A 23994-nucleotide genomic window follows, 5' to 3' on the forward strand; every position below is an offset into this window, starting at 1 on the left:
CAGTGAAATACCACCCCGTATTAATATTATTGGAATACCACCCCATATTACCATCAGTGAAGTACCACCCCATATTTACTTCAGTGAATTACCACCCCATATTTACATCAGTGTAATACCACCCCATATTTACATCAGTGAAATGCCACCCAATATTTACATCAGTTAAATATCAGCCCATATTTACATCAGTGAAATACCACCCCATATTTACATCAGTGAAATTCAACCCCATATTTACATCAGTGGAAATTACCTCAATCTTTAATGGGTTTTTTTTCGTAGACAACTCTCCTTCACCTTTGTGTTTTACATAGTTGAGTCTGGTTCCTTTTTAATTAATCAATGTTTTGCCGTGCCTGACAATCATAATTAAATGGGGCAACGGTCCTGTAATAATTATTTTATTAATGTATAATTTAATTGTATAAAAAGTATTTATTTCAATTATGAAGTATATATATATATATATATATATATATATATATATATATATATATATATATATATATATATATATATATATATATATATATATTATAAATTCTATATACGACCATATTTCAATTACTTAAATATTAATAGCTATGCAAACATCCAAACATCCATTATTCTTATTATGGACTAACATCCTGGGTCTTGCACATATCGTCAAATGTTTGTGTAAAATCTTCTTATGTTTCCATGAAAGGCAGATTGTTTGCGTGAACTCTACTAATGTTGACATGGAAGGCAGTTGCATAAAGCATGAACATGCCAAAAAACACGAACACGTGCGCAATTATATCTGCCATCAATTTTCTTGCTGCAAACAAGTATGGTAATGAGTCTAGGTCAAACTCTCTGGATAGGACAGCTACAGTAAAACACAAGAGGGTCAATACACATCATTTTTTACTGTGAGTACTTAAATAGTGGATTACTGGAAATAACACTTAATACAATTTGAATCCGTTTTCTGAATTAGTGGCTCTTGACTGACTTCACAGAAAAACATGTTGAATGACATTAAGCACAAATCTTTCCCCATCACTGCCATGTCATGTTAAAGATACATAATTATGTATATTGTGCACCAATTATACATATTTCCATGTGAGCTGGTAGGGTGCTGGTAGTGAAATTCTGTCTAAAGCGGGACTTAAGAAAAAAATGAAGAGACAGCATACTTTGCACAAGAAACAGCTTTTAAGATAAGATGTATATATCAGTATTGTTAACTCAGTAATAAGTCACTAGCCTTAAATAAAATACACAAGTTTGGTTACCATGTCATTTGTATAATGTATTGACAACAAATAGCCATATATCACGTTCACTGTGACCAAATTGCTACTTATTTTATTAAAAATGTTTCTGTTGTAGAGTTTTATTTTAGATCACTAGTGGTAGAACGAAAAGTGTTGATAGGATGCAATGTGCGCACATGAGGTTCCTTGGTTAACAGTCACAGGAAAATAAAGAACAAACTTAACAATTGTCGTGATTAAAGAGCAGTGCTGTAAAACTAAAAACCTGATTGTTTTGATCAAGGCCAAAGCCTGACTGGAAATGAAGGTATACAAGAAAAGACACAAGAACGACAAAGGTCCTTAGGTGCAATCTAAGACTGTAAAGAACTAATGAATTATGATCAGGATGTTTTCGAAAGATTTTACAAAACAAACGTTCAAAGAAAACTGCCCCTGCACCTTGCAGCTATTTCTTGTTGAAGAATAAAAACAACAATGTAATCATGCATAGAAATAATAATAAGACAATTTGTGTTCATGTGTTTATAAACTTTCATAATGAGAGAAATACTGTAAACAAATGTGACTGCTAGAGTCGTAATATTGTTTTCCTATAGCCACGAAAAACCTACTGCGCCTCATTGCAGTGTTGGTGTTATTTACAGACAGGAACGGAATTTTACTCAGCCAAATATTAATTATATACCTCCCAATCAGTCAATGCCGGGGCATACACAATATTTTCAAATTGGGTCTACTTTTAAATGTATAAATGTTAGTACCACATACAATTTGGTGTCACAATCAAGATCAACGGAAATAACTACTTGTGAGGAGCGCCAAGCCGATCTGGTAAACGAACGGGCATACTTAAATGTTGACTATTAAGGACCGAAAATTAAGTATTGCTATTATGTATTTCCTAGTTCATAGATAAAATAACAACCAAATTAAAGACGATAAGAGTTTACAATTTTACAGATATATCAAATAGTCACTTACAAATTGCCCTAACAAATAAACTAAATGCACACATCGCTCCGAATTCATACAAACACTAGTTGGACAGCCACGATCATACTGATAATCAAAACTTAGAAAGGCAACATACATGTTATAATATTATCTGCAACATAACACTTTTTGACGATGCTGCGAAGCAGCTCGTCTAAGTTATCATACCATGAAAAGAGTCTTCACAATGACGACCTATGTAAAAGACCGAGCCAGTCCGATTGAGAAATCTCGATTTTTCTAATCGGCATTCCTCGCTGATTATCATTGATAACGGTAAAGGAAGCTCAGCTAAAAATAGGACAGCCCTGATTGTTGCATTGTTCAACAAACACATTGAAGTGAACGTTGCATTATGCAGCGAACACAATTTGATCTGATTGTTGTATTATGCACCAAACATATTCAAGTGATTTAATTGTTTTATGCAGTGAACACAGTACCCTGATTTTTGCATTATGCAGCAAATACATTGGCCTGATTTAGTTTTATTATGCAGCAAAACATTGACCTGATTTAGTTGTATTATTCAGCGAACATATTGACCTGTTTGTTGCAATATGCAGCGAACACATCGACCTATTTGTTGAATTATTGTTGCATTAAGCAGCGAACACATTGTCCTGATTGTATTATGCAGTGATCACATTGACCTGCTTGTTGCATTATGCAGCAAACATATTGACCTCATTGTTGGATTATGACATGATTTAGTTGTATTATGCGATGAACACATTTACCTGATTTAGTTGCAATATGCAGTGATATTTACGTGATTGTTGTTTTAGGCAGCAAACATATTGCCTTGATTTATTTGTATTATGCAGCAAACTCATTTACCTGAGTTAGGTGTATTATGCAGTGAACTCATTGACCTGATTTGGTTGTATAATACAGAAATAACATCCACTTGATTTAGTCGTTTTATGCAGTAAACATATTAATGTGATTTATCTACAATGCTATTTGGTTAGCGCAATGGTTGGTACATGCACTTCTCACTTTTCCAACAGGGGTTCAATCCCCATTCACAGGGCATGTGAGTTTGGTAGGTGATCACCATACCGGCAGGTGGGTTTCCTCTTTGCAATCCGGTTCCCCCCCCCCCACCCACACACAGAATAAGACCACACCAAAATTGAATAACTTTCAGTAAAACCTAAATACACATGAAGCTTGAAACTGAAGCTTTAATTTAAAATTGTTTCAATTTTCGTGAGTCTAGTAATTAAATTAGGTAGGGTGGTGGGACACACTATGGGTCTTCACATAATGCAGGCCCTTTTCAGGAAGGACCTCATAAACTTCGAACATTATCTATGATTATTATTTTTATTTCTGGTAACATCCCACATCAATTTACGTAGATCAATTGCGTGTGGTTAAGCAATTATGATTATCAGCATGTTTCTCAGCATGTGACATCCTGCCAATCACTCTTAGAGTAATATTTACGTCTACGTTCAGTCTCGAATATCATCACGCACATCAGGGTGCTATATTTTACTACGCATGTATCACTGTTACCACATAGAATTTTTATATTTAAATGAAGCACATGACATCAAAAGCAAATAAGAAACATACAACTTTTATTTAACCCAAATAATGCTACATTTATGAATACTATGAGTCAATATGTTTGGGTCCAATGGTATAACAAGAAGGTATACAAATAAAATAATATTCTGCGACATAAATTGCTAGTTTTTCTCCTTAGAAAATTATTACAAAGTATTGTACACAAGTTCAAAATGTATTTCACGCTCATGAATTGGAGAACAAACATAAGTTTCCCTCCTACCAGGTTACAATACACACTTTATAATAAGTTTAAACAAAGTAAGCAGACTAGTATTATGCATGAGGAATTTGAGTTAAAACTTATGTTACTATTTTAAACCAGTCAATGGGAATACAATGTATTAAATATTTTAGTCTGATCGGGATGTATGTTAATCCAATCTCATGCGTATTCACATTATTTAGGGATTGGTTTTAATATTTTACAATTTCCAGTTACGGAGGATGTGCCGAGTTGTGTAAGGACATACTCATCAAAGCGCAGAGCTATTTCCAGAGTATGAGTAAGTCTGAACAAATAATATCTCTTGTATGATTATTAATATGAACGTATTCTAAGTGCACATGTTTCGTTCAGTCTCTCAAAATAGATGCATAGCTATGACGGCATAATATGAGAAAAGGTGTCATGGCGTAAAAAATAACTAAAACTATGATGGCGTGCCATGTTAACAAGAGCATGACGCCAAAAATTATGTTGATTTGTCGACTTGGCGATCAAATGTTTTTCGGGAAAAGCCGGAAACATTTACGTCGAGACTTTAAATTAATGTCGTTATGGCGAGTAAAATTAAGAGGGAAGCACCTACAAAATTATGACGACATAACAAGTTATATCACAGTAAGTCGATATAAACTTATCCGGCATGACCATATTATTGGGGTGCACCATATACGCTTCCGTAATCTTGTGTCCTGGCTTGATGTCTTGACAATATATTTAGGCAGTCTAACTTAATTTAGAAATTCGCGTTTATTTTTCTTTCTCAAATAAAATTACTTGAAATCTATGACGTCACTGAAACAGTTTGCAACGATTTGTAGCCATAGATAAGCATACGTATAACACAAATGAAATGCGTGTGAGTGAAGTAAAACTCTTAACGCATCCGGTCTGGGTACTTGTAACCCTGGTGTTGTTATTTATCGCACCTAATACGCGCACTAAGTTTCTTACTTCTAATCGAACTAGAATGTAATATATATTGTTATATCTCAAATGTATGACATTAAAATCTTCTAATTATTATAAACGGTGTTAAACTTTCAAATAGTATCCTCTCAACCAAAGCACTTGTTTGTACGTCGGCACTTAACTTCGGAAACGGTCACATGGACTCACAAGTATTCAACGTATTGCACAAGTGTTCTTTGTAATTGGTAATGAAAAGATTTTAATGTTTACACTTGGTTTGTGGATAGTATTGTGTAGTAATGACAGTAAGACAATCATTATAGTTCATAGAAATTGGTCCTGTGACAGTATGTTTAAAATTTGATATGTTTAATTGTTCAAAGTTATATGAAACGTCAATATAAACAAATAAAACATTCAAGCATGGCATCATAATGTGATTGTTGTATTGCGAATACTTTGGATTTTCTAATTGACATTCTTGTTTCACTCGTCATAGAAGGGCAGAAACGGGGAAGCAAACTGTTAATGTAAGTATTGTTAATTATAAACATAAACATTTAATTAAAGCTATTGAATAGGTTATGTCCGACTCGTCCTAACTTCGCTTTCATCCGAGCAAAGTAGTTTAAGCACTTGCAAGTATTAAGTTGCTTTTCAGGGAGGAAATATTCACGGGGAAAAATAGTCGAATAATACAAAAATTGTTGGAAATTTATCTTCCTATGTCTTTTTAGTAGCGACCAAATTTTGGTATTATTATTAAGCGCCGAATACGAACAGTACAAATTCATAATTAATATAGCTCAATAGACATTTAAACTACATGTACAGCTACCTAAATGCACGATTATCTGCCTTGATTTTCATCAGCCTTATTAATTAAGGCTTACTTTTCGTTGTCGACTCGACTCATGTACTATTTAAATGTACCCCAGCTACTCTTCAGAAGTATACTACAATATACCACGGGTATCTTATCGTTGAATATTGAGCTACTTACCACGGTGCCTATACCGCGTGACTTTTTAAGATATGTGTTGGGAGAATAAAGCGCGACCCAGATAAAAAATTTAACGATGCCTTGATAAATATTTTACCATGTTTCAGGGGATAAAGTGGAGAGCCCGCTCATTCGCGTGAGTTTTCTTAAGGTGTCATGTTGTTTTTTTAATAAATAAGTATTTTTTCAGTAAAGTGCAACCGCGCGTTTGAACGGTTAGATAAATGTCGGATCAGTATGGGGATCTCATATTACAAAAGGTGTACTAACACAAACAGGTTGACTGTACCAGTGTTGTTATATCTAATATAAATTTTTTTTCTCGCTTTCGCAAAATATCTGATGTTGACGAGAAAGATCCTCTTTCAGTCAGCTGTGCACGCACGCCTTTATGTTTCTTAATGGCGTTAATGACACGATCTGTATCACTACATGAACCTGTTTGTGATTTGGTAGTGACTAGAAGCATGTGTGATTTTCCGCAAACTTTTCTGGAAAAGGTTATCAGCAATACGTCACCACAATAAGAAAAGTTGACGACAGCATACTGTTGAATATCCAACGGTTTTTTATTGACTTTAAAAATATTATAACTTTGAGCTAAGATCATATGTTAATTGTGCCATTCATCCCCGGTAAAAACGAGTTTCATATAATTAATCAGTTTGCACATGTTTTTGTTAATTTATTTTTTGGCAATTGATAAAAGAGCCTGTCTTATGTTAAGTTTATCTCCTGCTGGTACAGTTTTATTGTGTTTATTTATCGTCTATTGACATGATTCTTAACTTTCAGTATCCTAAATTCATGGACGTCTGCAAGAAGGCATTGTGAAGAGCTGCTATGTAAACTACCGACCAGATCAGTTTAAGTCACGCCAAAACGGCTCAAAAACTAACTCTCTAATCACCAGGCCGAGGAGGCGGTATATTATTTCCTTTTTGTGTATTTTACAGAATCCCGATAGTGCCATCTATAATTTCGCCCTTCCTTCCTCAAGGGCGACTCACGATACGCGATATATTGCGTGACAATGTGTAGGTTGCCCAAAAGGCGATATATCATGTTAAATATATAGTTCGTCGCCGCGACTGTCGCGCAAAATATCGTGTATCGCTTCGTGTGTCGTGTGTCGCCCTTGATGAAAGAAGGGCGAGATTATAGATTGCACTATCCGGAATCCGGAGTATTTAGCATATGACGATGATTAAATAATTGCATTCGTCAACATTACATACAATTAATTGAATAGAAACCTTTAACATAAAATGATAAACAAGTGCATTAAAGACATATGCAGTCAATGAAACCTACAGTTTTTATTGAACGCGTTAGTTTCTCCCTAAGTTTAACATAAAATATTACAAAAAGTACATGTTTATTATTGTAGTTATACATATACACTGTTAAAGATCAAACGCAGTTTTGAAACGAGCGTTTTAATACACACTCGCACTTTGCAATCAAATATTACCAGCCGTTATAGCTGCAAATTTCCTGTATTACACACTTTTTGCAATCATATGAATGCAGATATGCTTATATTTTAATATGATTTTTTTATGAACGTTTTTGTACAATTAATAGCTCCTGATTTACTATAAGGAAACTATGTTTGTGTTGCTTATACAAGTGTACATATATTATTGACATATTAACATTCCATAATGATATAAACTCATCTGTAATATGGTTTCTTGTATCTAACTGCAGAACTGTATCAATGGCTGACGAAGGCATCAGACGTGATGAACCAGGAGAAGTCCTTAAACAGGTCAGTGTGTCCAGCAGTCAGGCTTGGGTAAGACGGTCCAGTCTGTTTCCATTAAAACGATGATTATTTGTATTGATATATAAACACAGTCTATGGTTAAATATATTGCACTTATGATTGTTGATCATATTTTAAACTTATGATTATGTTATTGCTGACTACTTTTTATCGCATCACATAATGTTAATTTTATTCAAATTCTTTTGTTGGACATACATAACCACGAAGACGGAAACATATGATTTCATTTCGTTTTTAGCTCCACTGGCCAAAGGCCAGCAGGGCTTATGTCATGGTCCTGTGTCCGTCGTGCGTGCGTGCATGCGTGCGTGCATGCGTGCGTTAACTTCTTCTTCTCCTAAACTACTGGTCTTATTCTCATGAAATTTCTCAGGAATGTTCCTGGGGTAAACCTCTTTCGAATTTGTTCACATTATGCCCCTCGGGTCTCATTTGACCCTGCCCCGGGGGTCACAAAAATGAAAATTTGCTTATATAAGGCCTATTTTGTGAAAACTTTCAAAATCTTCTCGTCCATAACCATTGGGCCTAGGGCTATCAAATTTTGTATGTAGAGACATCTAATAGTCCTCTACAAAATTTCTTCAAATTATGCCCCTGGGGTCAAATTTGACTCTGCCCCGGGGGTCACAAAATTGAACATATTCTTATATAAGGCCTATATTTTGTGAAAACTTTAAAAATCTTTCGTCCATAACCATTAAGCCTAGGGCTGTCAAATTTGGTATGTATAGACATCTATTAGTCCTCTACCAAATTTCTTTAAATTATGCCCGTGGGGTCACATTTGGCCCTGCCCCGGGGGTCACAAAAATGAACATACGTTAAATAAGGCCTATTTTGTGCAAACTTTAAAAATCTACTAGTCCATAACCGTATGGCATAGGGTTACCAAATTTGGTATGTAGTGACATCTAATAGTTCTCTAAAAAATTTGTTCAAATTCAGCCCCTGGGGTCAAATTTGACCCTGCCTCAGGGGTCACAAAAATGTACATATGCTTATATAAAGCTTATTTTGTGCAAACTTTGAAAATCTTTTTGTCCATAGTCGTAGGGCTTAGGGCTACCAAATTCGGTATGTAGTGACATCTTATAGTTCCCTACTTAGTTTGTTCAAATAATGCCCCTGGGGTCAAATTAAACCCTGCCCCGGGGGTCACAAAAATGAACATATGCTTATATAAGGCCTATTTTGTGCAAACTCTAAAAATCTACTTGACCATACCCGTATGGCATAGGGTTACCAAATTTGGTATGTTGTGACATCTAATAGTTCTCTAACAAATTTGTTCAAATTAAGCCCCTAGGGTCAAATTTGACCCTGCCCCAGGGACCACAAAAATGAACATATGCTTATATAAAGCCTATTTTGTGCAATCTTTGAAAATCTTTTTTCCATAGACGTAGGGCTTAGGGCTACCAAATTCGGTATGTAGTGACTTCTAATAGTTCTCTACTTAGTTTGTTCAAATTATGCCCCTGGGGTCAAATTTTACCCTGCCCCGGGGGTCACAAAAATGAACATATGCTTATATAAAGCCTATTTTGTGCAAACTTTAAAAAGCTTCTTGTCCATAACCGTAGGGCCTAGGGCTACAAAATTTGGTATGTAGTGATATCTAATAGTTCTGTACAAAGTTTATTCAAATTATGCCCCTGGGGTCAAATTTGACCCTGCCCTGGAGGTCACAAAAATGAACATACGCTTAAATAAGGCCTTTTTTGTGCAAACTTAAAAAAAATCTACTTGTCCATAACCGTATAGCATAGGGCTACCAAATTTGGTATGTAGTGATATCTAATAGTCCTCTACCAAGTTTGTTCAAATTAAGCCCCTGGGATCAAATTTGACCGTTCCCCGAGTTCACAAAATTGAACCTATGCTTATATTGGGCCTATTTTGTGCAAACTTAAAAAATCTTCTGTCCATAACCATTGGGCCTATTTCTACCAAATTTGGTATGTATTAAAATCTTAAAGTTTTCTACCAAGTTTTTTCAATTTATGCCCCTGGGGTCAAATTTGACCCTGTCCCGGGGGTCACAAAGATGAAAATATGCTTAAATAAGGCCTATTTTGTGCGAGCTTTAAAAATCTTCTTGTTCATAATTATAGAGCCTAGGGCTACTAAATTTGGTATGTAGTGATATGTAATTGTCCTTTACCAAATTTTTCAAATTATTCCCCTGGGCTCAAATTTGACTCTGCCTCAGGGGTCACAAAACTGAACATATGCTTATATAAAGCCTCTTTTGTGCAAACTTTAAAAATCTACCTGTCCATAACCTATGGGCCTAGGGCTACTAAATTTGGTATGAACTGACATCTTATAGTTCTCTACCAAGTTTGTTCAAATTATGCCCCTGGGTCCAAATTTATATATAAAAATGCTCACCCTTCCAACTTTAAGCGCCCAGTGGGACGAGGGATAGAAAGAGAAAGTCACATGCTTGAGTACATTTCAACCCATGCACATTGCACTTTTTTCGCATAAAGACAGTGGAGCGATACAGGGCCATCATGGCCCTCTTGTTAAACATACACTTACGCTGATATGAATCATTAGGTGTTTATATCAGTCAGTTTGGACATTCGTTTTATTACTCTTGAACAGGTATGGGATCATGTTCGGTTATATCGAATCACATGCAACAACACAAACACTTCGATACGAATATGTATATATTTTTAAGGGAAAAAGCTAGATAAACAAAAAAATCGCATTTTACAAATGATGAGCCCGATATTTTATGACGTCTTGAGTAATTTGTCATCAAACTGCCAATTCATTCCCGCTAAAGCAATGAACAGTCGTATTATTGTATTAGTATTTCTAATATTATGTTGGCATGGATGTATGGTAAACAGAAACGCAGATTACTATCCTATCTCTTTGTTTTATATCACGCTCTGCACCATTAAAAGATTGGATTGGCAAGGCTCGCCGTTATTATGTTTCTAAGCCTCACTTACATGTGTATCACTTTGTATAGAAATAATTTAAACTTATTTCAGTTTCAAAATGAACAAGCCTCTGCTGAGACTTCTACTGTAATGAATGTTCTGGGTTATGGGCCTCACATCCGACAGGCTCGGATAGAAGCATACAAGGCCTCGGACAGGCATTGGACTGCAAAGGCGCGTGGTACGGCAACGTTTATCACCACGGGTAGCAAGGCTGAGGGTCTGACCAGCTTTCTGGAAAGCGATATAGACGAGTTGGTTGTTACAGAACGTGTCATCTGTTTAGAAGATGGTGTTGATTCAAGTAGCGTTCCCGTGGAGAAAACCATATTTAGATCCTGCAGTCGTATTAGTTACTCCGGACACTGTAGACTGCTACTTGAAAAACCCGGTACACCTATTTCTAGAACCGTGTACAATGCCTTGTGTGATGATGGATTTGGTCGCGGACTATTAAGCAGCGACTTATATGTTAATCAGTGGTTGAACGCTAAACGGGAGGAAGGCATAGTACAACATGAGCGTGCTGGACCTTCAACGCCAGAAACATTTGGTGTTCTTGAACGCGATACCGTGCGAGGGCTACATTTTTACTGCCCCAGCATCCTAACAAGATGGGCGGCAAGACATCGCTACTGGCCATCAGCTGACGTCGTTAGGGAGGTTGTATCACTTGGAGCATTTGTTTCTCCTGTTGGGGTTAAAGGCAGCGATTACGAACATGTTGAATGGAGAATGTGTTTTAACACCGGGGAAAACGTACTGATAAATAATCTTAACGACACTCAGGTTAACTTATATGTGCTATTAAAAATGGTGAAGAAAGATGTATTAAAACCGCAAAAGAAGGAGGTGACATCGTTCACGGTAAAAAACATTGTATTATGGATAGCAGAAAATAACCCGCACTCATGGTTTCACGAAAGAAGTCTGTTTCACTGGCTTCATGAAGGATTATATGCGCTAAGAGTTGCTATAGATACGAAACAGCTGCCTTATTACATGATCCCAGGGCGAAATCTAATGGCAGCCTGTGCTCTGGATCATGAGCAGAAATGTTCTTGGATAGCTACTATTGATGAAATGAGGACCGAAGGTCCCCGGATGATATTGAGACTACCGAAGATACGACAAGCCATCATAGCTCACCCTGAGCCACTACGATGGTACAGCGGGAGGAGGATAGAGCTGGAGATGCTGCAGCTGATATGCAGGAACAGACATTTCCTCGGCATGGATGTAGAGACGGATGTTATTATGCAGGCAATAAACAGTCGTCAGATGGAGATTTTGAGGGAGGTTGGGATGAGGATGATTATGGAAGGGAGTCGAGTAAATGATCTACAGAATGTATGGATTAGTATGTTGATGTAGAACGATTACACGTATCAAAAGACATTTGACTTGCACTTGAAACTCACATATATAGATGTAAGGAGTTATCGTCTGTTGGCAATTAATATTTATTGTTTGGCAGAATACTTTAGAAAGTTTATCTTTGTTAAGAAAACTGTTCATATTAACTTTTGAAAAAATGTTGTATTATTCTTACAATGTATATGAAACGACTAAACGACGATGTAATGCTTATTTAAAACATTAATCACATTTAACAATAACATAATGTTTAAACGCGTGGGCTCTCGTATAGTCAGATCTCCATGATGCATGTCATCCAGGGTCTTAAAATAAAGCCATATATAGTATGCTTGGCATGCGTCCATGAACGAGTTGTAACCCAATGAACAATACGTTAATGGGGAAGCAGGTTTAATATGCATGTCAATACAAAAGAACAGCACGCCAATACTTGTCCATTAAATATATACATGTACATGTGTTTTTACTTACAAATTAAACGCATATATGAAAAATTTGCATCGATACTACAAAACGATGTATTGCCATGCTTGATAGTCATGAAGGTGTACATTTTAAGATTAAAGAGTTGTGTTTTCATATGTGTAATCATAAGTGTTTTCATATGTGTAATCATAAGTGTAGTCTGTGTGAATCATGTGTAAAATAAGAACTTGTAAATCAAGGTCATTTGCCTCTTTGATGTTTTTGCAAAATCTCTCCACTGTAGACAATTTTAAGCAAATTACATTGGTGTTTGCATTCTTTGTTGCCTTTCGATTTTCCTACGCTAAAAAGTCGAACTTCATGGCTTGTGACTGTAAGTAGTATTACATACATTTAAAGAGCGAACAACTGCAGTGCCTTCAGTGCCTTGATCTGTTATCATTAACTGTACCAAAACTGACACTGAAATATGGCATTTAATGTACCACTTAGTTTATATGTAAGCATAATTATTTGTGTTTTTGGTTCAATGTTAAAAACAGTAACAACAAAAGGCTAGTTTAAAAACATGTTTCGACCTTTGAAGTCAACCGTATAGTGAATAAAAAATAACTATCACAAGCATATTTATGTAAAGGCTCTAAGTGATAAAGGTATTGGGAAACAATTATCTTTTAACCCTTTACCGCTTATATACGTATTCAACCCTTTCCCACTTAGATACGTATTCAACCCTCTCCACTTAGATACGTATCCAACCCTTTCCCACTTAGATACGTATTCAACCCTTTCCCACTTAGATACGTATTTAACCCCTTCCCACTTAGCTATGTATTCAACCCTTTCCAACTTAGATACGTACTCAACCCTTTACCACTTAGGTACGTATTCAACCCTTTCCCATTTAGATACGTATTTAACCCTTTACCGCTTAGATACGTATTCAACCCTTTCCCACTATGATACGTATTTAACCCTTTACCACTTAGATCCGTATTTTGACGAATTTGTAGTCCCATAGAAAGTTAAATTTAATTAAATACCTTTATTACTAAATTCAAGTTTCAAAGGCTTCATTTCCAACCCTTAGATACTGATGAGCAGCAAACAGCAAAAAACCTGAACAGACTACGAGTTACTCACAGGCTGGTCTGGTTTTATGCTGTTTGCATGTAGCCATGTGCACGTTGCTTCTGAGTGGTAAAGGGTTAAACACAATTTATTGAGCATATGAAACACACACAACAACAAATTGCTATAATTTGTAAAAATGTAATAGAGTGTTGTGTAAAAGTTTTTGTTTAAAAGAACATTTTGAAAATATACCAGGTTTTGAACATCTCAATTTATACTTTTGTACAATTCAAATGTTAAGGCAATACATTCTTATTTTCAAAATGGGAAAAGTATTTACTGTGAAATAAATACTCTAAATTGATAATATAGCCACTAATAACATTTTTGCTCTAAATGCTGAGTAGAACAAATATGAAATTTCAGGGCGAAAAAGGTTCTAAGTGACATTTTTGCAAATAACTTATTTATTTGCGAAATTAAAAACATGCTTAAATTTGATTAGAGCAGACTATTACCATTAAACCTTAAATAATGAAACTGTCATTGTTTTAATTGTTCATCTGATACAGTTTTAAACTTCTCCTGAAAATGTGTCGCTTTTACCCTTCGACATGTCAAGTGAGTACAATAGGATATTAAATACCTTACATAACGGCACTTTAGTAAAAAGGCGCACACGTTTGCGGGTGTATGTGATCAAAACAATTATCCAACATTAATACACTCCCAAGCACTTCTTTGCGCCGCTCACATGATTACATTATGAGGCTCAAGAGTGTGCTACGATGTTTTCAGGTGTGCATAAAATATAATTCAATGCAGAACAGATACAAGAGAAATACAGAGATTGTTATACCATTTATTTTCTTTTATACACAATAATAAACAAATGTAAATAATATGTACTCTATCAAATATTATAACAATTAAACAATCACAAGGTCAAGTATATCAATACTTAATAAGACTCTATTGGGTTAACATGCACACAAAAACTGCTAAATTTACTCTATAACTTTAATTATGGTTAAAAAAAAACAAAAACACTGTCACTCTTAAAATAAAATTCATTAAGATAAATATATGTTCCACTTTTGTCAATCACTAATAATACAGCATAATTATTTAATTTTAGATATAACTATTTGTGAAAAAAGTTTCACAAAAATTATGCAGTTTGCATTTGTACAAACAATGTCATTAAAAAAAAGCTTAAATAAAAGGTAACACATTGGATGGTCTATGATATCAAGTTGCATAAAGACAAATTCAATATTGTGTATTTAATAAGGACTTAACAGTTGCAATCAACAATATAAACATCCTGAGGAAATGTTTTTGCAGTCGTTCATATTATGGCATTATAAAGACCAGGAAAAATGAGAAAACCACACAAACAGTAGAGGGCCATATATACTTCAAGCCTCGCTCTGCGAAAATGGGGTTTAGATTAGACGACACTTTACGCACATTCATTAAGATGGCGTGTCCAAGTGGACAAACATTCATGTAGAACTATGGATCTCAAAGTCATTTGTTAACACCCAGTAACTTTAAATTACATCAAATTCACTCAAAGTAATAACTGCATAATATATATTGTTAAGTAACAGCAAGCATGTGTATGAAGCTATCACAATAAGTATACATTACTGTGTAAATGTATGTACTTTGTGGAACGGATACTATATAGTAAAAATTGAAAACTACAACAGATAAAAGCAAAGTCTCTGAAGCAGTTAAAATTAAAACTTCTGGTAAATATAAAATAAAAAAGCACAATTTTCACAAAACAGTGTTCAATAACTACATCGAGTTACATGTTCATCCTATAAAGAAATATCACAGATGGAAAAACTAGCTCTACAAATTGTATAAAAATAACTTTATAAAGTTTAAATCAATAATTATTGATCAGCTACATATGTGCCCAGGAAAGAAAATCACTTACCTCCTCTTAAATACTTGTGGTGATTTAGTGAATAGTCACATATGAGTCGCATTGTGCAAAATTGGGTCTTATGCCATATGCGGCCAGCATAGCTCCAGACCAGCCTGTACCTTCGTGCAGTCTGATCAGGAGCTACCCTGACCGCTATAAAGTCACACAAAGTGTCCTGGCCTCATTAGCAGACATTATGCCTCCTCACCAGAGTATACACCATACAGATACTCCGGAGCTACTGGTACACTATTTTGATATGTCTTAAAGACCATTTTCGCAAGATATGGGGTCATATGTACTTAGGAATTTTGCATTTCTAACAATAGGATATTTGAAGCATACGGATATTTCACAAAAGGTACACCAAGAAATGCAGACTCCCAGAAACAATCTAAAATAAAATGTAGGCTATTTGTATTATGCTAATAAATGATCACAGTCTTATATTATTAATCATGCTATAAAATTATACACAGCAGAAATTATCTATCCATTATGTACATTATGTAAAACCGAAGTATTCACTTTAAAAGGAACAAATTGATGAAAGATATGTTCATTCAGGCTTTTTCCGCTCCATTTTGGGAATACGCCACACTGGAATTTTGGGAATTTCGCGTCGTGAAAACCCCCATTTTGGGAAAAAAATTATCGCATGTAAATAGTGTTTCTTATATTTCAAAGAAGCTCTTAACTGGTAAATAACGACTATTTTGATAACTTATTATTAAAATTTTACAAAGTATTATGAACATGTGAGATTAGTGCAGGTTTTTTTTATCTGAATTTGGGGAAAAGGCCTGGCCTTTTTTGAGGTGAAAAAAATCGTGCGAAGCGCTGTATTTTGAGGAAAATAATGAAAGTCTTAAATAATCATTAACATATTTTACAGTTTTCAAAACAAATTCAAGGCAAAATATAATTTAATTATGCAACACTTTCTATTTTCTACACCGGATCAGGTTAACTTATATATTTTAAGTTAAAAAAAAAAAAAAAAATTTTTTTTTTTTTTTGGAATTGGGAATATTTTTTTCAATTGGGAGAAAAACAACCAGATTTGCATTGGGAATGGGGCCGAATTTCGGACCCGTGGCATAGGGGGGAAAAAGCCTGTCATTGATATCAATTCTTTAGAAATTTATCACCTTAAATTAAAATTGCGTAACAATGAATGATGACCTTTACTAAAACGTTCTTATACACGTGGACATATACCAGATACATGTAATAGGCAAGTACATATTCATGTACTTTAAGTTATGATTTATTTTGAAGTTCCATCTTTATGTATGTATATTTAACAGAGAAATAGGAAAAAAATGAATATTGAGCAAATGATGGGCATTGTTCCGAATTCATTAATTCTGCTTTAGCACATTATGCCATGTCTCCCAAAAATATAAATGAGTGCAGTATACAGCCACTGGCTAGGTTCATCAAGCAAACTCGTAACCCGTTACCACTTAGATACATATTTGAACTTGTTTGTAGTCCCTTAGAAAGTTAAATTTAATAAAGACCTTTCTTACTAGATTCAAGTTTTAAAGGTTTTATTTCCAACCCTTAGATACTGATGAGCAGCAAACAGCATAAAACCTGAACATAATGAGAGTTACTCGCAGGCTGTTCTGGTTTTATGCTGTTTGCACATAGCCATGTTCACTTATCTAAGCTTCTGAGTGGGAAAGGGTTACATTCTTTACCAATTGACCCGATATTTATTGTACCAGTCATTGATTATTAACCAATGCCAAAAGTCATTATTAAGTTACAACAAGTTCCTGGCTATTATGCATAGTCACATTATTTAACATATCTGTTTGTAATTTAACATTCAACCAATCGTCTTCTGTACCCATGGTACACTGTATTTTTTTTAATTCAAACCATTACCCAAAAAGTTGAGGTTACAAAAGTTAATACAAGGAATTGATAAATCTACAAAAGAATAGTAACACACTTTGTTGTATTCCTGGACAATGACACTCTAATTAGAAATAAATGAGTTTCAGAACCATGTTGTAAACTTGTGTTATGAAGAAAATCAATCAATTTTAATTTTGATACTGTGAAATCATAATATCTTAAATACATGAATATTAATATTTAGTATATTGTTGCACATATTTAAAAGGTTGATTGTATGAACATGCTGAAAAATTGCATAATTATTCACATTCAAAACATTAAACATTGCCTAGATGAATGAAAATCACTGACAATTTACATCATTTTGTCAAAAGGAGATATGTTAAAGCCAATATTAAATGGCTGATTTATACATTTCCAAGAAATAAAAAAATAAATAAAACAATGAAAGTGTAGGAATAGCGTTGTATATTTCTAATTCTTACATGGAAACAATGCCATATGATAGATAACAACAATATGTCAATCAAATGAATCAAAACAGGCTTAAGGTACACAATTGGTGCCTATGAACCACCATGGCTTTTACCAGGGCCCCTATTCAGATATCTGAGAGAAATCTTAAAATTCCATTATTTTTAAAATTTGTCTTTAAGTCTTTAGCTTTCCTGCGATTAAGGGCTCCTTCTGGCTCAAAATTTCCTTTAGCAAAATTTACTTTTTTTATGTCTTAATTCTTATTATTTTTGGATATTTTATTTGTAGACATTGGTTAGTTTTGCAAATGTCAGAGTAAGCCCTGCGATTATGTGGTACATGACTTCTCAATATTGCTTAAATATAAAGTAATTCTTGCTATCCCCATACATTAATACATTTCACATTAAAACATTGCTATAAATGTTCACGTCAGTGCTAATTAAGTTCAGATTTCCTTTAAGATTTTAGTGAATAAAGGCCCTAATGAAATCAAAGACACTACCATGGGAATCATACAGAGGCGTAAGTTACTACATGAGCTCATTTCCATGTCTGCGTAATGCATTTGGCATAATGTTCTATAAATAGAAACAGGTGACCTAGTTGACTGCGTACTTTTGAGCAACGTGATCTGCGTAGGACTGTGCGTCATGGGAACAAATCGAGAGGCTTCGAGTGGTGTCTCCATATGTGTTGCCGAAAACAAACCTGCGGTCTGAAAATGAAATAAAGGATGTATTTAACAACTGCACAATGTCATATCCTGTTTTTGATTTTATGAGTTTTTTTTAGTACAGTTTTTAATAACAACATAGCTGTTTCAATTAACATAGCAAGAGCTTAGAGAGAAATTGTTATATCTGACACTAACACAGCATTTAATACATCTTTACAATTTCTATTATGGATAAAGCAAGAAATTAAACATTGGTAGAGTGACGTGTAAGGGAAATTTGTATTGATTACCCAAGTATTCTCTAATATGGACTATCGCTCTCAGGAAAAGTTTTAGTTGGCTTACTGACAAATACTGTGATGATGAACTTGTGTGTTGCTAAAATGTTCTCCAATCTTGTATATCCCAAATTTAAGATTTTATTGTGGGCAATTTTCCAGTAATGTTTAAAACATGGCAGTTCTAAGAAATTCAAGGATTTTTTGCAAACATCAAGTACCATCTTGGTGTTTTCATGGTTATACACAATTTATGTACTTTTTAAGAAAAACTTTTTCAAGTACTTTTGACGTACCATATCAAATATCAAAACTCTTATAAGTACCCCGTGTTCAAGTTTTGTGCAAGTGAAATGCAAAAGCTGTTGGTGGAAGCTAAACCATTCCACCTCTTGTTCAAGAAACTATGCGTTGCCACTGAACGCTTTTCTGCTCAGAAGCAAAGCAACAAGAGCTGTCAGAAGACAGCGCGCTCGACTATTCGAGTGCTTGACAGTAAAACGTAAGCCATCATGGGGAAATTGTTCATATTCTATAAGATAAATGTAATATAGTCATATTCTCAGCGGAAGAGGATCATAATTGAAACATATTGATCGCTTATGTTTTAAAGAAGTTGTACTTTATAGACGATTCTGAGTTCAGGTATATATTCCACAATCTATTGAACATTTTTAAAAACATAAAACATACTAATAAGTTTTTATTTGAAGTTTGATAGCAATGGCTTGGGTGGGATGGTTGAGGTCCTTCAAAAATAAAATAAAAAATAATTGTTTTCTTTTTAACATATCAGGGGGGGGGGCTGGGGGACATTGGTTTGGGTGGAGTCCATTGTGGTATGTCAGGTAAGTGTTGTTTTGTCAAAGTATGAATCAAATCTGATTATATATAAAGAAGTTATGGCAATGTTAGCAAACTTTATTAATTTGACCTTGAGAGTCAAGGTCATTCAAAGGTCAATGTCAAATTCAACTCGCCAGGTACAGTACCTTCATGATAGTAAGAAAGTATTTTAAGTTTGAAAGCAATAGCCTTGATACTTTAGAAGTAAAGTGGATCTAAACACAAAATTTAACAAAATATTCAAAGTTTCTAAGACAAAAAAAGGCCATAATTCCATTAGAATGCCAACCAGAGTCATGCAACTTGCTGTACAGTCCCAAAGTTTTCCAAGTCTGAAAGCAATAGCTATGATACTTTAGAAGTAAAATGGACCAAAACACAAAACTTAAAGTGATATAATGGGCATCTAACAGTTTATAGGCGTCTATCACAACCGTTGTTTATTTTGGGTGTTTTCACTTCATATACACTTATATTTGTTAATGCAGCATCAACAAACTAAAACAATATCCCGGAAAGAAAAAAAAATTGAATATCAACTGTACTTTCGTTTTGACAACAGACGACAGAAATAATTTGATTTACGATGTGAATATAAATTTAGTTTTAGTGCAGATTCGTTCATACAACACAAAAGCACTATTTTATTTTGCGGATCATTTCGGCTAAGAGGACTCACCAGTCATGTAAAATATTGAATATTATATAAAAAAAAATTAAACAACTGGAAGCAAGATGAGTTGCAGATAATTGGTCTGTAACCATATTTTAACTAACTATTTTGACCTGTTAATTCTTTTCAGCTCAATTCTACAGTGAAAAGTGCCCATAATATCACTTTAACCAAATGATAAATTCTCTAAGTATAAAAGGCGCCGTAATTCTGAAAAAATGCCAGTTAGAGTTACATAACTTTGTCTGCACAGTGCCCTTATGATAGTTAGTTAGTGTTACAAGTATGAAAGCAATAGCTTTGATACTTTAGGAATAAAGTGAACCTAAACACAAAACTTAACTAAAGTTTTAATTTTCTAAGTATAAAAAGGGAACATAATTCTTACAAAATGCTTGATACAGTTGTCTGCTTTTGTTTATAGATTGGGGTCATGTTGGTAAAGAAGTATGCAAAATATGAAAGCAATATGTCAAGGGACAAAGAAAATATTTGAGGTGGTACGCAAACTTTAACATTCCAGTGCTCACACTCACGGTAAATTTCGACGCCGGGGTGAGTAGGATAGCTCACATTATATATTTCATATATAATAGACGAACTAAAAATGGCTGTATGCAACTGGCATAAAAGCAAAACAGCCTTCAAGTAATTGTCTGTTCAGGTTTGATGCTGTCTGCTGCTCATCAGGATCTGCAGGTTGGAAATAAGACCTTTAAAACTCCTTTTAAAGGGATCTTTTCACGCTTTGGTAAATTGACAAAATTGAAAAAAGTTGTTTCAGATTCGCAAATTTTCGTTTTAGTTATGATATTTGTGAGGAAACAGTAATACTGAACATTTACCATGGTCTAATATAGCCATTATATGCATCTTTTGACGATTTTAAAACCTAAAAATTATAAAGCGTTGCAACGCGAAACGATTGAATAATTTGGAGAGTTCTGTTTTTGTCGTTAAATTTTGTGAAACTACGAAGATTGCTTATATAAGGTATAAAATACGTCATGTATGTGTACTCGGCGGAATAGCTCAGTAGGCTAAAGCGTTTTTACTTCAGGACTCTGGCAGGACTGCAGGGGTCACTGGTTCGAAACCTGCTCCGGGCAATGTTCTTTTCCTTTTTTTAATTTTATTCTTGATTTTTTACTGGAGCTTTTACGATCCAATGTTTACATTTATCAATATAAAGCATTTAATGAATTAGTTAAAAAATGCCAAAATCTGTGAAAAGGCCCCTTTAAGAAAGGTCTTTTATCCATCTGAACTGGTAATCGACACATACATATATCATGTGTCTGGATTGTTTTCAACACATGACAGGCAACTTACGAGGGATGTATCCTGTGTATTTCGGCACCATTCCATCTTTCTGGTAAAGGCGTCTGTTAAATGCTGCCGGGGCGCTCTGCAACTGTTCCCTTGGCAACCTACAAAAGAAAACATTTATATTTTTGAGGAATGTAAAGTAACAAGGAAAATGTATTAACCTTTTACCACTCAAATACGCACTTGAAAATAACATTTAATTTAAAATAGTTTTACAAGATTCAAGTTTTAAAGCATTCACTTCGAAACCTATGATACTGATGAGCAGCAAACAACATAAAACATTAACAGACTGCGTGTTCCTGACAGGCTATTCTGGTTTTATGCTGGTTGCATATAGCCATTTTTCACTTTTCTTCTTAGGGGGAAAGTGTTAATTATCAAAAGAAATCTCCAACAATGTGTACATTAAATGTTTAATTTCTAATGCAGTAACCAACCTAAATTTCCGTCAAACAATGTGCATGCCTGCATGTTTGTTGTGTGCACATGTATAGGTTTAAGTTTCAAAATAAACCTGAGAATTTGAGATACACACATAAGAATGAACTAGAACAATCATGAAAGATGACAAATACCCCCCTCCCCTCCACCCCCCCCCCCCCCCAATTATTCTCATTTAAAGCAGGTGCAAAACTTGATGAAATTAGTCTGAAAATTGTGTCATTTGCTTCCTTACTTTGCATTGCAATGCCTTTGTCAAAGGGCAAATAACTCTGCGATAAATAGTGTGACATACGCATTATAGCTTGATCTTCTACATAGTATAAACAACAAATCTTAAAAGTTACTGAAACAAAGTTGCTGAAAAAAAGACAACTGATAGACAAGTTCATTACATTTTGCACACATGTTCAATGATGAAAGAATCCAAAAAGGCATCATAACTCTTAAAAAAAGTTTTACGTTTGACCGTGATCTTAAAATAGCACCTTAAATTGTGGATCTAGTGTGTCTCAGGGAAGGAAGTTATTTTAAAATCTTTGGTACATGATCAGATTATACAACATGACAAACCCTTCAAATTAAAGTGCTAACCTTCGTTTAGTTTAAACCTATTTATTTTAGCTTGATTGCATCGAAAGCCTAAGGCTTATTTAAAACCGTCTCGAGTCCATTTCCTGGGACTAGAACCAGTACATGTGTCTTTGGGGGATATTTAAAGAATGCCCCCACTGTGGGGATTGAACCCGTTACCTCCCAATCGATAGGCATATACTATATCCATTACACCAAGGCGACCTCACAAAAGTGCTGTACTTAACCTTTTACCTCGAAAAATTTATTGTAACTCAAAGAAAATCACATGGTATTTGCAATGAAAACACATCTCAACCAGGTGATTATTATTGCCATGGTATTTCTAAATCCTAAATGGGTAGTAAGTTCCAGTCTGGACAGGTTTCTGAAAAGAAGGAAACAAGAAGTGTTGGACAAAAAGATTCCAATACATCTTGCCTCAGTGTGGCTATTACTACACGAACCGTTCTAATGCCTTTGGCAAGACCCCCGTGGTGTTCAAAGAGTGACGAGCAGTTTCCTGAACGAACGCGTTGAATCCGTTGTCACATGCCACATGGTACCGATGCCCTAGTCCCAACTCTGTGGGCTTCACACGTGGAATGTAGCCGTTGTAACCCGGCAACGGTGGCTCAGTGAGAGGTCTGCGGTCCTCTGTAAACAAATATGAGCCTTGTTCAGAGAAAAGTGGGTTTAATTTATGTGTGTCAAGTGTCATCCCAGATTAGCCTGTGCAGTCCGCACAGGATAATCGGGAATAACACTTTCAGCTTTTATGTAATTTTTTGTTCAAAGGAAGTTTTTTCTAAACAAAAATCCAGTATAGGCAGACTATGTTGTCTCTGATAGCCTCTGTGGGCACAGCTCAAATTGTGTGTGTGGATAAAATTTCATTGCAGTCTTACCCATGAGCATATAGGCAGATACGGCGAGTGTCAAATCTTTTCTTTTTAAAAATAAATCGGTTTTCAGTCTTACCCATGAGCATAGGCCTGGTAGGGTGTGTGTCCCGGTATCTGTCCAGCTGGTCTCGAACCTGTGGGTCATGTGACGTGGCCGTCAGACGTGGAACCATGGTAACGGAGCGTCTCAAGTCACCCTGACGGAGGTCGTGAGTGGTCCTGTTTGTCATGTACTCGTCTATACTGAGGTCACAGTCTGTCTTGTAGGTGCCACCGAAACGGAATGTCATTCGTGGAATGTAGCCTGCAATTGAAGTTGTGTCATGAATACTCAAATAATGCATAAATGTCAAAGGAGAGC

At 35.0% G+C, this 23994-nt stretch overlaps 2 protein-coding genes across 9 annotated transcripts in view; one reads left to right on the plus strand and one right to left on the minus strand.

Annotated features, from left to right (window-relative positions):
- The window catches only part of LOC127838702 (uncharacterized), a 160083-nt gene extending 147230 nt beyond the window's left edge, over positions 1 to 12853 (plus strand). For 2 of the 8 annotated variants that reach the window (XM_052366620.1, XM_052366621.1), the window contains exons 2-4: positions 6764 to 6893; positions 7682 to 7769; positions 10781 to 12853. In XM_052366620.1, coding sequence (XP_052222580.1) covers positions 7692 to 7769; positions 10781 to 12103 — 1401 coding nt within the window. In that variant the 5' untranslated portion in view covers positions 6764 to 6893; positions 7682 to 7691 and the 3' untranslated portion in view covers positions 12104 to 12853. Of the gene's footprint in view, positions 1 to 5229; positions 5496 to 6075; positions 6105 to 6763; positions 6894 to 7358; positions 7770 to 10780 lie in introns of those variants that run through there. The other 6 variants (XM_052366622.1, XM_052366623.1, XM_052366618.1 and 3 more) reach the window with 6 other exon arrangements.
- LOC127838704 (uncharacterized protein C10orf82-like) overlaps positions 1 to 23994 on the minus strand; it is a 54807-nt gene extending 30813 nt beyond the window's left edge. The window contains exons 1-4 of the mRNA XM_052366627.1: positions 23710 to 23994; positions 23196 to 23385; positions 21715 to 21812; positions 18504 to 18624 (exon numbers count right to left, since the gene is read on the minus strand). Of these exons, the coding sequence (XP_052222587.1) occupies positions 18509 to 18624; positions 21715 to 21812; positions 23196 to 23385; positions 23710 to 23977 (672 nt within the window). The 5' untranslated portion in view covers positions 23978 to 23994 and the 3' untranslated portion in view covers positions 18504 to 18508. The remainder of the gene's footprint in view (positions 1 to 18503; positions 18625 to 21714; positions 21813 to 23195; positions 23386 to 23709) is intronic.

Source organism: Dreissena polymorpha, chromosome 7 (assembly GCF_020536995.1).
Source record: "Dreissena polymorpha isolate Duluth1 chromosome 7, UMN_Dpol_1.0, whole genome shotgun sequence".
In the NCBI taxonomy this organism is placed as follows: Eukaryota; Metazoa; Mollusca; class Bivalvia; order Myida; family Dreissenidae; genus Dreissena; species Dreissena polymorpha.